This window comes from Helianthus annuus, chromosome 9 (genome assembly GCF_002127325.2).
Source record: "Helianthus annuus cultivar XRQ/B chromosome 9, HanXRQr2.0-SUNRISE, whole genome shotgun sequence".
Lineage (NCBI taxonomy): Eukaryota > Viridiplantae > Streptophyta > Magnoliopsida > Asterales > Asteraceae > Helianthus > Helianthus annuus.
Genome location: NC_035441.2, coordinates 6,864,804 through 6,879,165, shown reverse-complemented (window position 1 = coordinate 6,879,165; position 14,362 = coordinate 6,864,804). Strand labels below are relative to the sequence as shown.

The 14,362-nt window shown below is 39.1% G+C and overlaps 1 protein-coding gene across 2 annotated transcripts; it reads right to left on the bottom strand.

Annotated features, from left to right (window-relative positions):
- Window positions 1-2,212: 2,212 nt before the first annotated feature.
- Window positions 2,213-6,477, bottom strand: LOC118481931. 2 transcript variants are annotated; one of them, XM_035977266.1, is made up of 4 exons: window positions 5,762-6,477; window positions 4,050-5,119; window positions 3,534-3,974; window positions 2,213-3,436 (listed from the first exon to the last, which is right to left on the bottom strand). In XM_035977266.1, exons 3-4 carry the CDS (start codon window positions 3,967-3,969, stop codon window positions 2,274-2,276), a joined length of 1,599 nt encoding a protein of 532 aa, XP_035833159.1. In that variant the 5' UTR covers window positions 3,970-3,974; window positions 4,050-5,119; window positions 5,762-6,477; the 3' UTR covers window positions 2,213-2,273. The 2 variants fall into 2 exon arrangements, with proteins under 2 accessions (XP_035833159.1, XP_035833160.1); XM_035977267.1 differs by lacking the exons at window positions 4,050-5,119; window positions 5,762-6,477 and having other exon boundaries at window positions 3,534-4,025.
- Window positions 6,478-14,362: the final 7,885 nt, after the last annotated feature.

Genomic DNA, 14,362 nt, shown 5'->3' with positions numbered 1-14,362 from the left:
CGTTGCGTCGAACGTACGGGCGATCACCCCGTAACTCCTCCGCAGCTACCTGTGATCGATCGACAGTATGAGCGACCCCCTCTCCGTCGCCTCCCTCTCCCTCGTCCTCGCCTCCCTCGCCCTCGCCTCCCTCTCCCTCGTCTCCCTCCTCATCACCACCCTCTCCACGGGGTCCCTCACCCACACCATAAGCCCAAACCAGCTGCCCTCCCTCGACCTCGCGAGCCAAACCCATCGATAGGGCTGTGTCCCTCCCAACCCTGTCAAGCTGGCGTGTCAGGGTCATATCACTTGCAACCTGCGGGGACAGGAGGCAAAAGAAACCCTTCGCCAGACGGGTGACGAAGGCCCCACAGCTGATGTGGGAAGAGGGTTGCTTAAAAGCGTAGTCGGCGAGATATGTGGCCAACTTGTATGCCAAGTTGGCCCTCCCGCCGGTAAGTAAGTCATGCAAGAAGAATAGGTCATTTTGGGTGACCCATTCCCTGCTATCATGACGACCGGCGATCGTCACGGCGATACACCGATGTAGGTATCGGTGTAACGGGTCGTAAAGATCAGTCGCCCGTCCCTTCGGGGATCGCTGCTTCGGTTTCGCGAACTCCCCGAACCCAATAGTTCGCCAATACGGCCACAACACGTCAGTGGACGTGCTGACTGGCGCATCAAAAAATGCGCGGGACCTTGAGTCCTCCTATGAGTACAGACCCAAGGCAACAGCGAACTGAGGAAATGTCATCCTCTGAGTCTTGCCGCAAATAGTAAAAGCTACGGCCTCTGTCGTCAAAAAATGCTGAAAACCCCCACCCCGGGTGTCCGTAAATGAAAAGGTAGATAAAAACTCTAAAGTAATCTCCCCGTGGGCCCGCTCTGTGGCGGCATCAAATAAGCGGTCCCACGAGGAGTTAGCTGGCATGAGCTCCCGGACCCGACCGGTCGCTCCAATATCGGTCAAAAACTGAAAATCTATGGTCCGAGGCGCATCCAGCACGATCTCCCGTAATTTGCCCAAAACCCTATAGGCAACCGTACCTCGGGGGATATCTCTAAGAAATCGCCCCGTCTCAGTAAAATCGGGCACAACCTCCTCCTCCTGTCCACGTCCACGTCCCCGTCCGCGTCCACGTCCACGTCCCCAACCCTGACCCTGACCCTGACCTCGACCTCTACGGGCCGCACCAGCTGCTGATGACTCAGCCATATCGTCTGTAACAAATAACAATTACAACTTAGCAATCACTATACGATTATCGTTAACGTATTATACGAATACTGTTCTTGTATACGAACGTATTGTACATATCATATACGCTCGTACAATGTTTGAACATTCAACAAGTATACGACCGTATATAAAATATATGTTCGTATAATGTTTGAATATTCAAACAAGTATACGACCGTATATAAATATACGATCGTATAATGTTTGAATGTTCAAACATTATACGAGCGTATACAATGTATACGATCGTAAAACCTTTGATTATTCAAGTGTATACGGTCGTATAAATTGTATACGATTCAAACATTATACGATCGTATACAATTTATACGACCGTATACACTTGAATAATTAGTTACAATTTTCTGTTTCAATTTTTTTTTCAAATTGAATTATACAATTGTAATCGTTACGCCTATATACGCTTTACTATACAAGACCATAATCTAACATGTTACGGAATTTGAAAGTTTACTATATGAAAACGTACCGTATAGGAAGAACGAGAAGAAAACGCCAAAAACGCCGAAGAACGCTGTCCAAGAACGATACGAGAGAAAACCGAGAGAATTTTTGGTGGAATGTTGAAGCTGTATGGTGGAAATGAGGTCGTATAAAACTTATACGATCTTTTTTCTTTTGTATACGGGCCGTATAAAAGTATACGACCCGTATACAGTAATTTAATTTATTTTAACTCTGTCGTATACTTAATATACGATCACGGTATACGAGGCGTATATTTTTATACGGCCCGTATACAATTCAGTATTTTTCATTTATTTTCAATTACTATATGCGGAACTGACGAAAATACGGTCGGTATGCGTTAACGTTGATTCGTTTAAACGTTTTTTCAAATTCAATTTCAACAAGTTGCCAAAACATTTATATAACGTGTATGTTTATCATTACAAATTGTCAAAACATGCAAATTGATTCGTTTAAACGTTTTTTCAAGTTCAATTTTAAAAAGTTGCCAAAACATTTATATAACGTGTATGTTGATCATTACAAATTGTCAAAACATGTAAATAACATTTTATATTCATAGGGCACCTATATATGTGTAATCCCTGGTCCTATATTCATCAACGATCGTATTATATTGGTCAATACGTTCCTTGTAATAGTGATACCAACTTTCTGCTGGCGTATTCCGTGTCGGTTGTCGCCAGTATTCTGATGGGGTTGGCATTGGATATTCCCCTTCTAATCTTACGTGAATAAAATGGTTCCTGTGTACATGTACAAGCGCGACTGTTCGATGCGGAATACTTTCTTCGGCTGTTGTGAACATGGGAAAAAATGAAGCACAACCAAGGTCACTTAATAAGAGACAAATGACATTCCACCGGTTTGCTATCAGAAGCCCCGTGAATGGCATTTGTAGCCACTTATGTGGAGGTGCTTCGTCTATATGGTTGGACCAAACTAATGATTGCAGAACTTGTTGGTACTGAACTTCATGTATCTTTTTCCAAAATTCGTGGAACCGGTTGCACTCATCATGAAGATGCTCCCGTATGAACGGCCACTGCCACTCTTTAAGTGATAAGCCGACCGCTATAGATCGAAACCCACAATTACCATCACCCTGCACATTTTGTATGTGACTGAGGTGTGGATAGAAGCACGGTGGAATGTACTTTTTGAAGTGCATGAACATATTAACTTGTCCGACAGGCAGCAAAGGTAAGTCTGGTGGCTCTTCCTTTGATTTTGCAACCTTGTTTTTCGTTTTCGAATTCTTAACGCCTTTCGCAATCTCGCTGAAGAACATAGGTGTTTCAGTACAATAACTTTGTGACTCGACAAACGAGTTGTGCCTGGTAGGTTCGATTGTTGACTCTCGTGTGCCAAACCCATCTTGTGAATCACTATACTGGTCCTGCGTTGTAAAAAAGCTGTGTCTTGAAGGCTCCGTAAACGAATCATCCTTCCTTTGTTGCTGAGCTTTTAAAGTTGGACGACCTCGTGTCTTTTTTTGCACAACTGGTTGTTTAAGCTTCGTCTTATTGAGTTGTACCAACTCTTTCATCTTTTGAATTAAGTTTTTCTTTAGTTCTCTCGACTGAGCACTTAAATGTTGTTTGAGAAGCGCAAATTCGCCGTCTAAGTCGAAAGAGTCCACCTTGCTCGGTTCGACTATGGAGTCCAAATTTAACTTTCTCCAAAAAGGGTCTATCAACTCCAACGGGATCATTTGACCTAAGAAACATATCAACAAACAACATAAAACGTCAATAAGATTTTGTGTGATGAAAGGCTATGATTATAAAATGTGGTTGGTCGAGTAATGTATTACCATTCGTTGTATACGGTTCCAACCGACACGCGCACGGCAACCCACAGGTTGTATACAAACGGCACGCGCATGTACGGTTATATAACTTTAATTTTTCTATTTCATTTACTTCGTCTGATATCAACTCCAGGCAGGCATGTGAAACCTTCTTTAGTAGGAGATTAAATATTGGTTTGTTATGATGACCCAATGTTCGGCTCCTGCTTGTTTCAATGCTGCCTTTGATTTCTGTCACCTGGTTTCTTATGAGCTTATCGATAAGTGGTACTACTTTCTCCAGGGTGTAATTAGAGTTGCCTAGGTACTGCTTCAAAAGGGCATGTTGACCCTCTGCCCTGTTCGTTGTATTTTGACCGAAGTTCAGATGTTGGTCGCTCCAGAACGAAACAAACCGGTCTCTATATGGTTGTAACCAGATTGAATCCAAATAGTTCATAATCTCTGTAATCAAAGTCAAGTGCAGTTAAGACAAGTCAAATAAATACGATTATTAAACAACAAATATATAAAACTTACCGTCGGTTTTTTTTTGCGTGGCAAGTTTGATCGTATTCGCTCGTACCAGTAGTTGTAGTCAAGATCGGTCGTTGAGTTAATTAGCTCGCCCACTTGTATAGAAACCTCCCCCATGTATCCTCTGTTTTAAAGCTTTGCCTGCAATGCTTGAAGATGTTTTGCTGTATGTGCCACCTACACAATGAATGTCTAGCCCTGGGAAACACGGTTGCACATGCGTTCGTTAGGGCGCGATCTCTATCGGTTACTATTACACAGGGTTCCATAACACTGTCTAATGAGTGTTTCAACCTCTGTAGAACCCATGTGAAGTTTTCCTGTTTCTCGTTGCTTACGAATGCATGAGCAATGCAAAACGACATCAACGTGGATGTAACACCGATAATCTGGACTAGCGGCATTTTGTACCGATTCGTCTTGTAGGTGGTGTCTATAAGCAACACATGCGGGAAGGCGCGCCACAACATGTTCGACTCCGGGTGGATGAAGAAAACATCCTCGACCCGTTCGCCATTATGAGATGTTCTATGGTAAAAAACAAACCCAACCTTCTCCAACCGGTTGAAAAGTATCTGCATTGGAGTCTCGCCAACTTGTTCCATTCGACCCAATTTGGCCCGAGCGTTGTATATGGTGTTTCTTGTTGAGACATTATGGGGGTTCTATTCTTTAATGGCAGCAAGAATGTCTCGTGGTTTTATGTTCTGATGCGTCATTTGCTCCACCGTCCTCACTTCTGATGGAGTCAACCTCATTAGGGACGGATGACCCTCTGGATACAGAAATGGTTCGTGGTTATGTTTAGCTTCCTCAACCCTTAGATCCCAATAACCTAACCTCTTTTTGTATGCCCCGATCAGTTGGAACTTGCAACCGGTTTTCCTGGTCCCGCTGCGTCTGATCGTGGCTGTTGATTTGTACTCGCCGGCACAATCGCATGTAAGCCAGATTTTTAACAACTGACCGCTACCCTGTTTATCGTAGATGGTGCGTTTGGTGACAAGGGCGTAGCCATTTACGCGTGCAACGTCTCTACACCACTCTACCAATTCATCCATGCTAGCGAATTCCTAATGAAAACACTTATATGTGTCAATTAATGATTAACCAATCGGTTTAGCTTTAGTATAAACGGGTTCGGGTCAGTTTCAGGTTGAACCTACGAACCCGTTTGGGTTAACGGGTCGGGTTCGGGTCAACATGGTCGGGTTGGAGGGTTGACCCGTTACACATTTATACCATATATTATTTTTTTAACAATATATTTTACGTCATAAATTAAATGGAGTGCGTATTTTTATGCCATGATTATAAGTTAAAAAGATAAATTAACATAGATTTCATAATTTAAACATGATATTATTATATATATATATATATATATATATATTTGTGTTTTTTAAGTAAATTTTAACTTTAATATATTAATTTCAGAAAAAAAATAAAAAAAAATAGGGTTTAATGGGTCGTGTTCGGGTCAACCCATGAAAGTTCGGGTCGTGTTCCGGTTCTTATGTATGGTATGATTTTCGGGTTCGGGTCGAGTTTGGGTTTGTGTAAAATTTTCAGGTTCAGGTCGGGTTGAACCCACCAACCCGCGAACACGACCCGTTGAGCAACCCTAATCTAAGGTTTTAATAAAAACAACATCAAACGTAAAAACACTAAAATAGTTAACGTACAACAAATAAACGTATAATTAAATGTTATACCTTCTTGTTTTGAAACTCACTACGTTCCTGGTCAGCATTTGGACCCTCCGGCGGTCCATCACTTATGGGAGGAGTCTGAGAACTATCAGTCGGTGATCCAAAACTAACAGGAGGGGCTTCAAAATTAACCGGGTGTTGCGATGGATAATAACCAGCATAATTAGGCTGAATTGCATCCAAACCCCAAGTATCCTGACCTGCATCAGACGCAAGAATGGGATCGAACGGAGCATTCGGATCAAACATGTCCGCTTTGTTATCTTCATTGTTATCATAACTCCCCTGATTCGCCTCGTTATCAAACACATTAAAAAAATTACCCTAACCCGACATTATAGCGTAAATAATTTGAATACAGAGAAAAATAGAAGAAACGAGTAGAAATTGAATGAAAATGAAAGAAATTAGTGTCCTTTATATAGAGAATTTTACGGAATATTACATCGTTTCAAATGATTAACACGTGAATCGAGGAATCTAACGTCGAATCAAATAACTCGCACGAATATCGAGGAATCTAACGTCTAATCACATAACTCGCACGAGAATCGAGGAATATAACATCGAATCAGAGAATCTTACGTATACTCGCACGTGAATCGAGGAATAATACGTCGCGTCAAATAGTAATAAAACAATAAAATAAAGGAAATTCATTGTATACGAGCCGTATAGATATATACGACCCGTATAAAGTAGTCGTATAATATATATACGACCACAGAATCATCTTATTCTAACATGGTTGATACGGGCCGTATAACCTTATACGGCCCGTATCAACCATGTTAGAATAAGATGATACCATGTGGATTTATTAGGACCCCTTTTTTTGTGTTATATTTTTTTACTACATTTTTTATGCTATATTTTTTTTGTACTAGATTTTTTGTGCTACATTTTTTTTGTACTAGATTTATTTTGTCATTTTCACTCCTATTTATAAGGACCAAAATGCCTTTCATTCCTACTTATTAGGAGTGCCACATGTCATCATCACAATTCTTCTTAGGCTAGTTAGGCAAAATTCTCTTTTTAGTTTTTAGTGGATCCTTCCCCTGTACGATACATTTTATATATATATATATATATTACACATACATGTATGTGTATATATAGTCGGCAAAGAGTCCCCCCTTATGTAAAACGAGTAGATCAATGTCAATTTATAAAAGTGTGCCCACATTTCTTTTCCTCTCTCTGTTTGCTCTCATTACTTTAGTTTACAAAAAATACGCCGAAAAGTAATACAAAGTGAAATTTAATTGGTGTCCAACTAACTGATGTTGGCTTACTGGATAGGGATCGGTATATGTTTTGTCTCTTTACTGTCGGTTAACTCTTGGTTAGAAATTTGTTATATAATCACTCAAGTTAAATTCAAATCACATTTTGAACATTAGAACCATTGAGTTTAATGCAACAAAAAAACTAACTTGAATTATGTATACAGAACTAAGGGCTGTTTGGCAACATCTGAATGATTAAGTGCTGAACCAGTAAGAGGTCTGAACCATTAAGAGCCTGTATAATGCTAACCGTTCAGAGGCAAATATCTGACCAATTCAGATTAGAGGTCTTAACCATTCAGACTCTGTATAATTCTTAACCATTCAGAGGCAAATGTCTGAAACCATTCAGACATCACTACTACAAAATGTAGCATTAGACGGTGTCAAGGATTTTTTTAGACGGTGTTAAAGTAATAACACCGTCTTAAAATAGCTCTTTTTAATAAAATATTCAATAAAATTCAAAAGAACACCGTCTAATGCTTAAACACCGTCTTATACTAATTTCTCCAACCTTTAGACGGTGTTGTCTCTGAACACCGTCTTATAAATATCCGAGAACCCCGTCTAATGCTTAAACACCGTCTTATAAACTAATTTCTGCATCCTTTAGACGGTGTTGTCTATGAACACCGTCTTATAAACTGAAAAAAGATCAGCTTAAATAACAACCACCAAAACCTTATCTCTTTCCTTTTATCTTCCTCATAACAACTTCTTCATTTTCTCCATCTTCCTCATAACAACTTCTTCATCTTCTCCATCTTCCTCATAACAACTTCTTCATCTTCATTCAATTTCACCATTAACAACCTTACAAAGTTTCAAGGTTAGTTTTTTTTTCTCTTTACATATGTTATTTAATGTTTTTTAGTTTTATAAATAATAGTTATATCATGTTTAATTATATGTTGTTAAAATTTAACTTTGATTTTTTCTTGCTTTGTTTTGATATATCACTAGTACATTGTATACAAAATTAGTTTATATATAGTAATAAAGTATGTTTAAGTTTTAATCTTGTTGTAATATGTTTAATTATATGTTGTTAAAAATTCAAATTTGATTTTTTCTTGCCGATGTTGTTATCGATTTTTCTCTTTGCCTTTAGATTTATTCTATAATATTTGTAATAACTCTTTCTATCTATTTTTATTTTAGATGTGGCACGACACGAGAGTGGCTACGGATAATGAAATAGATGTTTTGTTGCTGACGTTGATGCCGAAGTTTTTTAGCGAGTTAGGTATTCCGTTAGTTTAGCTTATGTGTAGTTTGTTATGTATTCACAAATGATTGTAATTTGACGGGTTTATTTCCGAATTGGATGTGGGGTTTATTTTGGATTTGAATGTGTATTGTTTTGTTTGGATTTGAAAAAGTTGCATTGGTGTATAAGGTTGATGTATTTTTTTTCCAGCAAATGTATTTTTGGTGTATTTCTTTTTCCAGCAAATGTATTTTTGGAAAATATGTATTCAGTAAATGTATTTTTTTTCAGCAGTTTATAAGTTTATAAGACGGTGTTTGTATTAAAAGACGGGGTTCACTAAGTTTATAAGACGGTGTTAAAAGTATTTGATCTAATAAATGTTTTGATAATAAAAGACGGGGTTCACAAAGTTTAAGCCGGTGTTCAAACTGAACACCGTCTAATAAGACTTGAGTTTAAGCCGGTGTTCAAATAGAACACCGTCTAATAATACTTGATTTTAAACCAGTGCAGTTTAAGACGGTGTTGAAAACACCGTCTTAAAACCCATTTCACCCCGTCTAAAGCTCTATTTTGTAGTAGTGCATCTGCTCGTAAAACAACTAGTCTAAACCATTAAGTGCTAAACCAGTAAAAGGTTTGAACCATTAAGAGTCTCATTAAGAGGTAAACAAACAACCCCTAAAATCTAAATGAGTTAACGCAACATTAAAATGATATTGTAGTGGTAGTTATAATTGTTAGCTTTAGTGCATGTTAAACAAACAAAATGTGTTTCATGTTCAAGTTGTACATGATAACTCATATTGCATTTCGATTCAAGGTATCATTTTCTTTTTGTTTGTACCAACCCAAAGCTAAACATGACAACCCGAATTGTCAGTATTCAATGTTACGTATAATCATGAAGGTTATATAACTACCGAAGAGGCGAAGACCCATCATTGACGTTATGATACGTATCAAACTCCACACCAAAATACAATCGTTATGATTTTTCTTCAGAATATTTTGGTTTCTTTTATTATATATTAAAATTAAGTTGAACTAATACTTGTGTAATGGAAATAAAATTCTAATTACTATTAAAATGAGCTATGAAATGTTTAAGCAATAAAATCAAACTTACACTTTAGGAAAGATGTGTATGTCACATGACATGGGTTATAGGTATATACATTCATCCAAATGAAACCTCCCTCATTTTTTTTAAAACTTAACTTATATTTATAAAAATGTTAAATGTTCTAAACCTATTTTTGTGACCCATTCTTCTGATTTAAGAAATTATAATATATAGTATTGTCGAATCCATGGCCAAAACAGCCGGCATTACTGACCTTGTACTCAGCGAGATCCAGTTGAGATTCCTCTCCTCGTCGTTGCGGTGACGGTTCTTCTTGCGGGACGTCGAGTATTGGGCTGCAGCCATAGGTAAATCTCGTTAGAGGGCCCGGGGGATCGCCCCAAGGGCATTCCGACGCACAAATCAGTACCATATCAGTTGTGATAATTATAAGTGCAAGTAAAAGAGATATAGTTAGAGAGAGAGAGAGAGAGAGAGAGAGAGAGAGAGAGAGAGAGAGAGAGAGAGAGAGCCTAAGCTTCCAGTAAGAAGGGGGAGGAGATCATCTGCTCCTTTTGGAAGGAGGAACTTTCCTTATATAACAAGACTGTTGGGCCATAACCCTAATGAGCTGGCTTAAGAATGGGCTTATCAGGACTAGATCCACTGGAACCAACTAAACATGCTAAGAAAAACCAAATAGGCTCAGGCTCAGTCATCATCCGAATGGATTGAATCCAGACAATGAGCCTAGACGGGGCCCTTGTCGACAAGTATCGTTTTATCTCACATTTTATCATCTCCTATATTCTTATGATATCATTTTTCAATAATGCTCATACTTTACGTAGATTAGATAAAAGAGATAACATTAGTCTTGTTATAGACGTACTAATGTCACTTGTCTTGATTTAAGTGTTTCATCTCTTTGGAATAAAACGTCATGTCAATCATGTTTTGTTTATGTTAAACCTTGAATTTCTTTGTAAAATATGTTCTAGAAGATGTTTCACATCTCAAATTTCATATTTCATATTTCATATCAATAACATTATTAAACGAATGTATAACACTACACATTTAGGTTTCTTTGTCAAATAAAACAATTATCCAGCGGCGGTGTATTTCTTAGTGGTACACATGCAATCATATAACTCGGTAAAGAAAAGTAATGTAACCCTACATTATTATATTCATATAACCCGATTATTTGATGGGGGGTTTCTATTGGCACACCGGTCCTTTTATCCACACACTTTGAAAGTCTAATATGGATCGTATAGGCTTATACGATCCCTTAGGATAAAGTTAAGACATGGCAAACTGATAGGTGCAGGGCTTGGCTGTAGTGGCGGATCTAGAAAATCCGCCAAGCCGTAACGTTTTATAAAAAAGCCGTAGCGAAATCGTAAAAACGTCAAATTTTTCCAAAATTTACACTAATTTACACTACCACCGGAGCGCCAAGCCGTAGCGGAGGTTGCCCCTTCTTATATGCTAGGTCCGCCCCTGCTTGGCTGGCCTATACGCTTCGTATAGGCTTATACGATGCGTATTAAAGCCCTGATTGAGGTTTGAATTCTGGTGTGTTGTGTTTGGTTTTGGGTGTTTTGGGTTTGGTTATTGGTGTTTATTATTGGTTTTTGTTTTAATGAGTTTTAAAATCTTTATTATTTTTTTATCGTTAACTATCGTATTATACCGTATCGTGGGGTATTGTATCACATTTATAACTTAATAATCGTATTATAATGTATCGTGGCGTATCGTATCATATCTTTATTATTTTTTTATCGTTAAGTATCGTATTATAGCGTATCGTGGCGATCCGTATCACAAGCTTCTGCCTTTGGAACCATAAACCACATCTTTGATGATAAAAAATGTTCCAGATAGATGTACGAACGTAACTCTTCATTTTTTACGTGTCGTATGATTATGTATCATCCTTGTACCATATTGTGTCGTATCGTAGTTGTATTTTGTATTATTTTTTATGTTGATGTATTCACGACGTGTGATATTATACATTATATGTAACCAAGCAAACCAATCTAAACAGTTAAAATAAACAATCACAAATACAAATAAACTGAAACTACAAATTTAATTACATAATAAGTTTGTATATATACATGACATCGTCCAAAATATATAAACTGTCAAAATACAAAAAAAAAGTACAACGATCCTAAACCGCTAGATGATGACACTCCTGACTGGTGCCTGAGGGCCCCGCCCCCTGGTCCGCATCCTGTCCAGGGCGAGGTGACAACATCGGTATCGGCAATGGGGTCCGACCACGGTCCTTAGCCGCCTGTATATCGTCCTGGATCGCCCGCATGAAAAGGGCCTAAGTACGACGGTGATGGCATCTATCTGCGCCTGCAGTCGTTCCTCCATCTGCTGTAACGCAAGCGCCACAGCTGGATGGAGCTTGTCATACAGAACATGCTGGGGGTACTGAGGCACCACCTGTGGTTACGGCTGCGGTGGCGATCCAGGTGGCGAAGGTGGTGGGTGGGCGTCATCATCATCGTCGTCATCCTCGACGGCATCACCACCTGCCGGCTGTGGCAGCTCCTTTGATAACTTGGCTGGGAGAGCGGTAGGGACAAACAACTGCCCGTCCGCTCCTATAAATCGAAGCTCGAGCTCAGGGAAATCACGCTTCACGTGCATGTCGACCAGGGTCTGCCGTGTCAACCTGCTCGGCTCCACCGTGCCCCCTGGTGAACACTGGGTCCTGCTGGGGAACAAGGCCCAACGAGTGGGCAATACGCGTGATGTACGCCCCCTACAGCAAAGACCTGTCATGCCGGTGGTACGCCGCCGCGAACCACTGGGCTTAAAAGTGATGGAGGGCGCACGTCTCCCCCCACACAAGACAGTACAAATAAAAGAGATCCCCCTGATTGCACCACTCGCGACTCTGCTCGCGTGGCGCAATGAATGTGGCAATAAACTTGTGCATGTAACGGTACAGGGGTCTCTGATACGTAAAACCCTCGACATCGAGTGCCCAAGGCGACCCAAACTGATCACCTTCCAGAACCTGCAGGGAGTCGAACGGGGGGCCATATGGACACCCACGTTGTAGAGGGGGTGTCTGTCTCCTCTAACATGTAAAGGCCACAATGCACGACAAACTCTCTCAATGACATACATGATTCACCATCTTCCATATGGTTGAACGTGTGTCTTGTAAAAGTGTGAACCGTGGGAGCTTTTGGCTTTCCAACCTAGTTCCACTACCTCACTTGTGAACCTTCTGTATGAACACTCAAGTAGCTTCCTAGTATCAAAGTAATATAACCCCGTCTAGCCTCCAACACTTAGTTAATTCTTTCCGTGTCGTGGTGGTTCACCCGGGTTAGATCTTACTTGGCTACTTGAGAGTGTATTAGTTAGTTTTATTTCTTGTTATTCATGACCCTCCGAATCATCCTTGTGATGATTTGTGTAGTGGTGAATCACACAACGAGGTTAAACCTCCATGCTTGACTTACATGACAGTCTATGAAACTCATGATGGACTTAGCTTAGGATTATTATTATAACCATACATACATATATATATATATATGTAGTAGGGTTCATGCAAGAACCACCTTTATTGCGAGAACCGCGAGAACCAGTGTGAACATGGGGCAATTTTGTAAATACCAAACATCTTTTAAAAACCCGCTTACCTGAGATTCCCTTTACCATCGAACTTCAACATAAATTAAATTACATTTAATCAAAACTTTCACATTACTATCATCTGAACTGTGATTCAATCCAAATATCTCAATATTTCTCAACCTGATTCTCTCAACAATTCGTCGATTACAATCCTTTACATCATCGTCTCGAATACATCATCAGTTCACCATATCGAAGCATCTGGATTGAGATTTTATCTCAAATTTGAGAATCTGCATTCCAACATTCCGTTCAGAATCCATTCCAACATTCCGTTCAGAATCCATTCCAACATTCCGTTCAGAATACATTCAATTGCGTGAGAACGAACACGACCTAAGTTGAAAGTTATGCATTTGTGGAAGTTAAGTTTAGGAGTTTTATTTATGTTATTGTTATTAGGTATGAAGGTACAGGTTGGGATGATTTGGCTCATAGGAAAGTTGTGTATGAAACTGAACAATGGCTGGTCAGGTTCGGTTACGTTGTGTGTTTTATTGTCTTATTGGAAGTTATGTTAATACAATGTGTTTGAGTGTTTGATTGACCGATCCTTGAGGTTGATGTGTATGTGCATGTTATGGGATGGTTGTAGATATGAAGGTGAATGGTTGCAGAACAATCCAGAGGGTCACGGGGTTCTTGAAGTTGACATACCAACTTATGAACCTGTTCCTGGTTCAGAGTATGTTTGTGATTCGAACTATGTTGTTATGTGTTTTTGGTGACAAAAGTGTAAACGATGAACGTTGATTGTAATAATAAGTCAATATGCACATGTGCATAGTGTGCAATAACATGTGAATAAGGTAGTTAACGTTGATGCAGATGACATTGAATAAGGTATTTAGCTGTATTTTGGTGTGATGTATAGATTATGCACATGTGTATTTGATGCGATTGGGTAGAGATGCACATGTTCATTATTTTTTTAGTTTTTATGTTAAATGATGTTGCCATTCATTTGAACACATATGTTATACCATATGCAGATGTAGATATAAGAAAAGACATACAAGGAAGGCAAGTAAATATGCAGATGTAGATACACGAAAATACATACAAAAGAGGACAAGTAAGCGGAAGAATAATGAAACGTTGGGCAAATATGATAGTGAAATGTGTGTGGTCAAGAAAAAGAAGGTTGAAAATCAACATTAAAGAGGAGGCATGGGAATAATGACGATATGGTGGACATCAACATTGACGGTATGTGTTGTAAAGTTGTGTTAATACAAAGTTGAATCTGCACATGTGCAAAATTATGTATGAAAATTATATAACGTGTGTTTCTGTTTTTTTTGTTTGTTTTTTTGTTGACACGTGTTACAAATTTGGCAAAG

Bases quoted from the DNA above. Each gene is read 5' to 3' on its own strand.
- LOC118481931 (XM_035977266.1), bottom strand. From the start codon at position 3,969: ATGAACTATTTGGATTCAATCTGGTTACAACCATATAGAGACCGGTTT. The intron at 3,437-3,533 runs GTAATACATTAC...TATGTTTCTTAG, and splicing joins GGAACCGTATACAACGAATG to GTCAAATGATCCCGTTGGAG.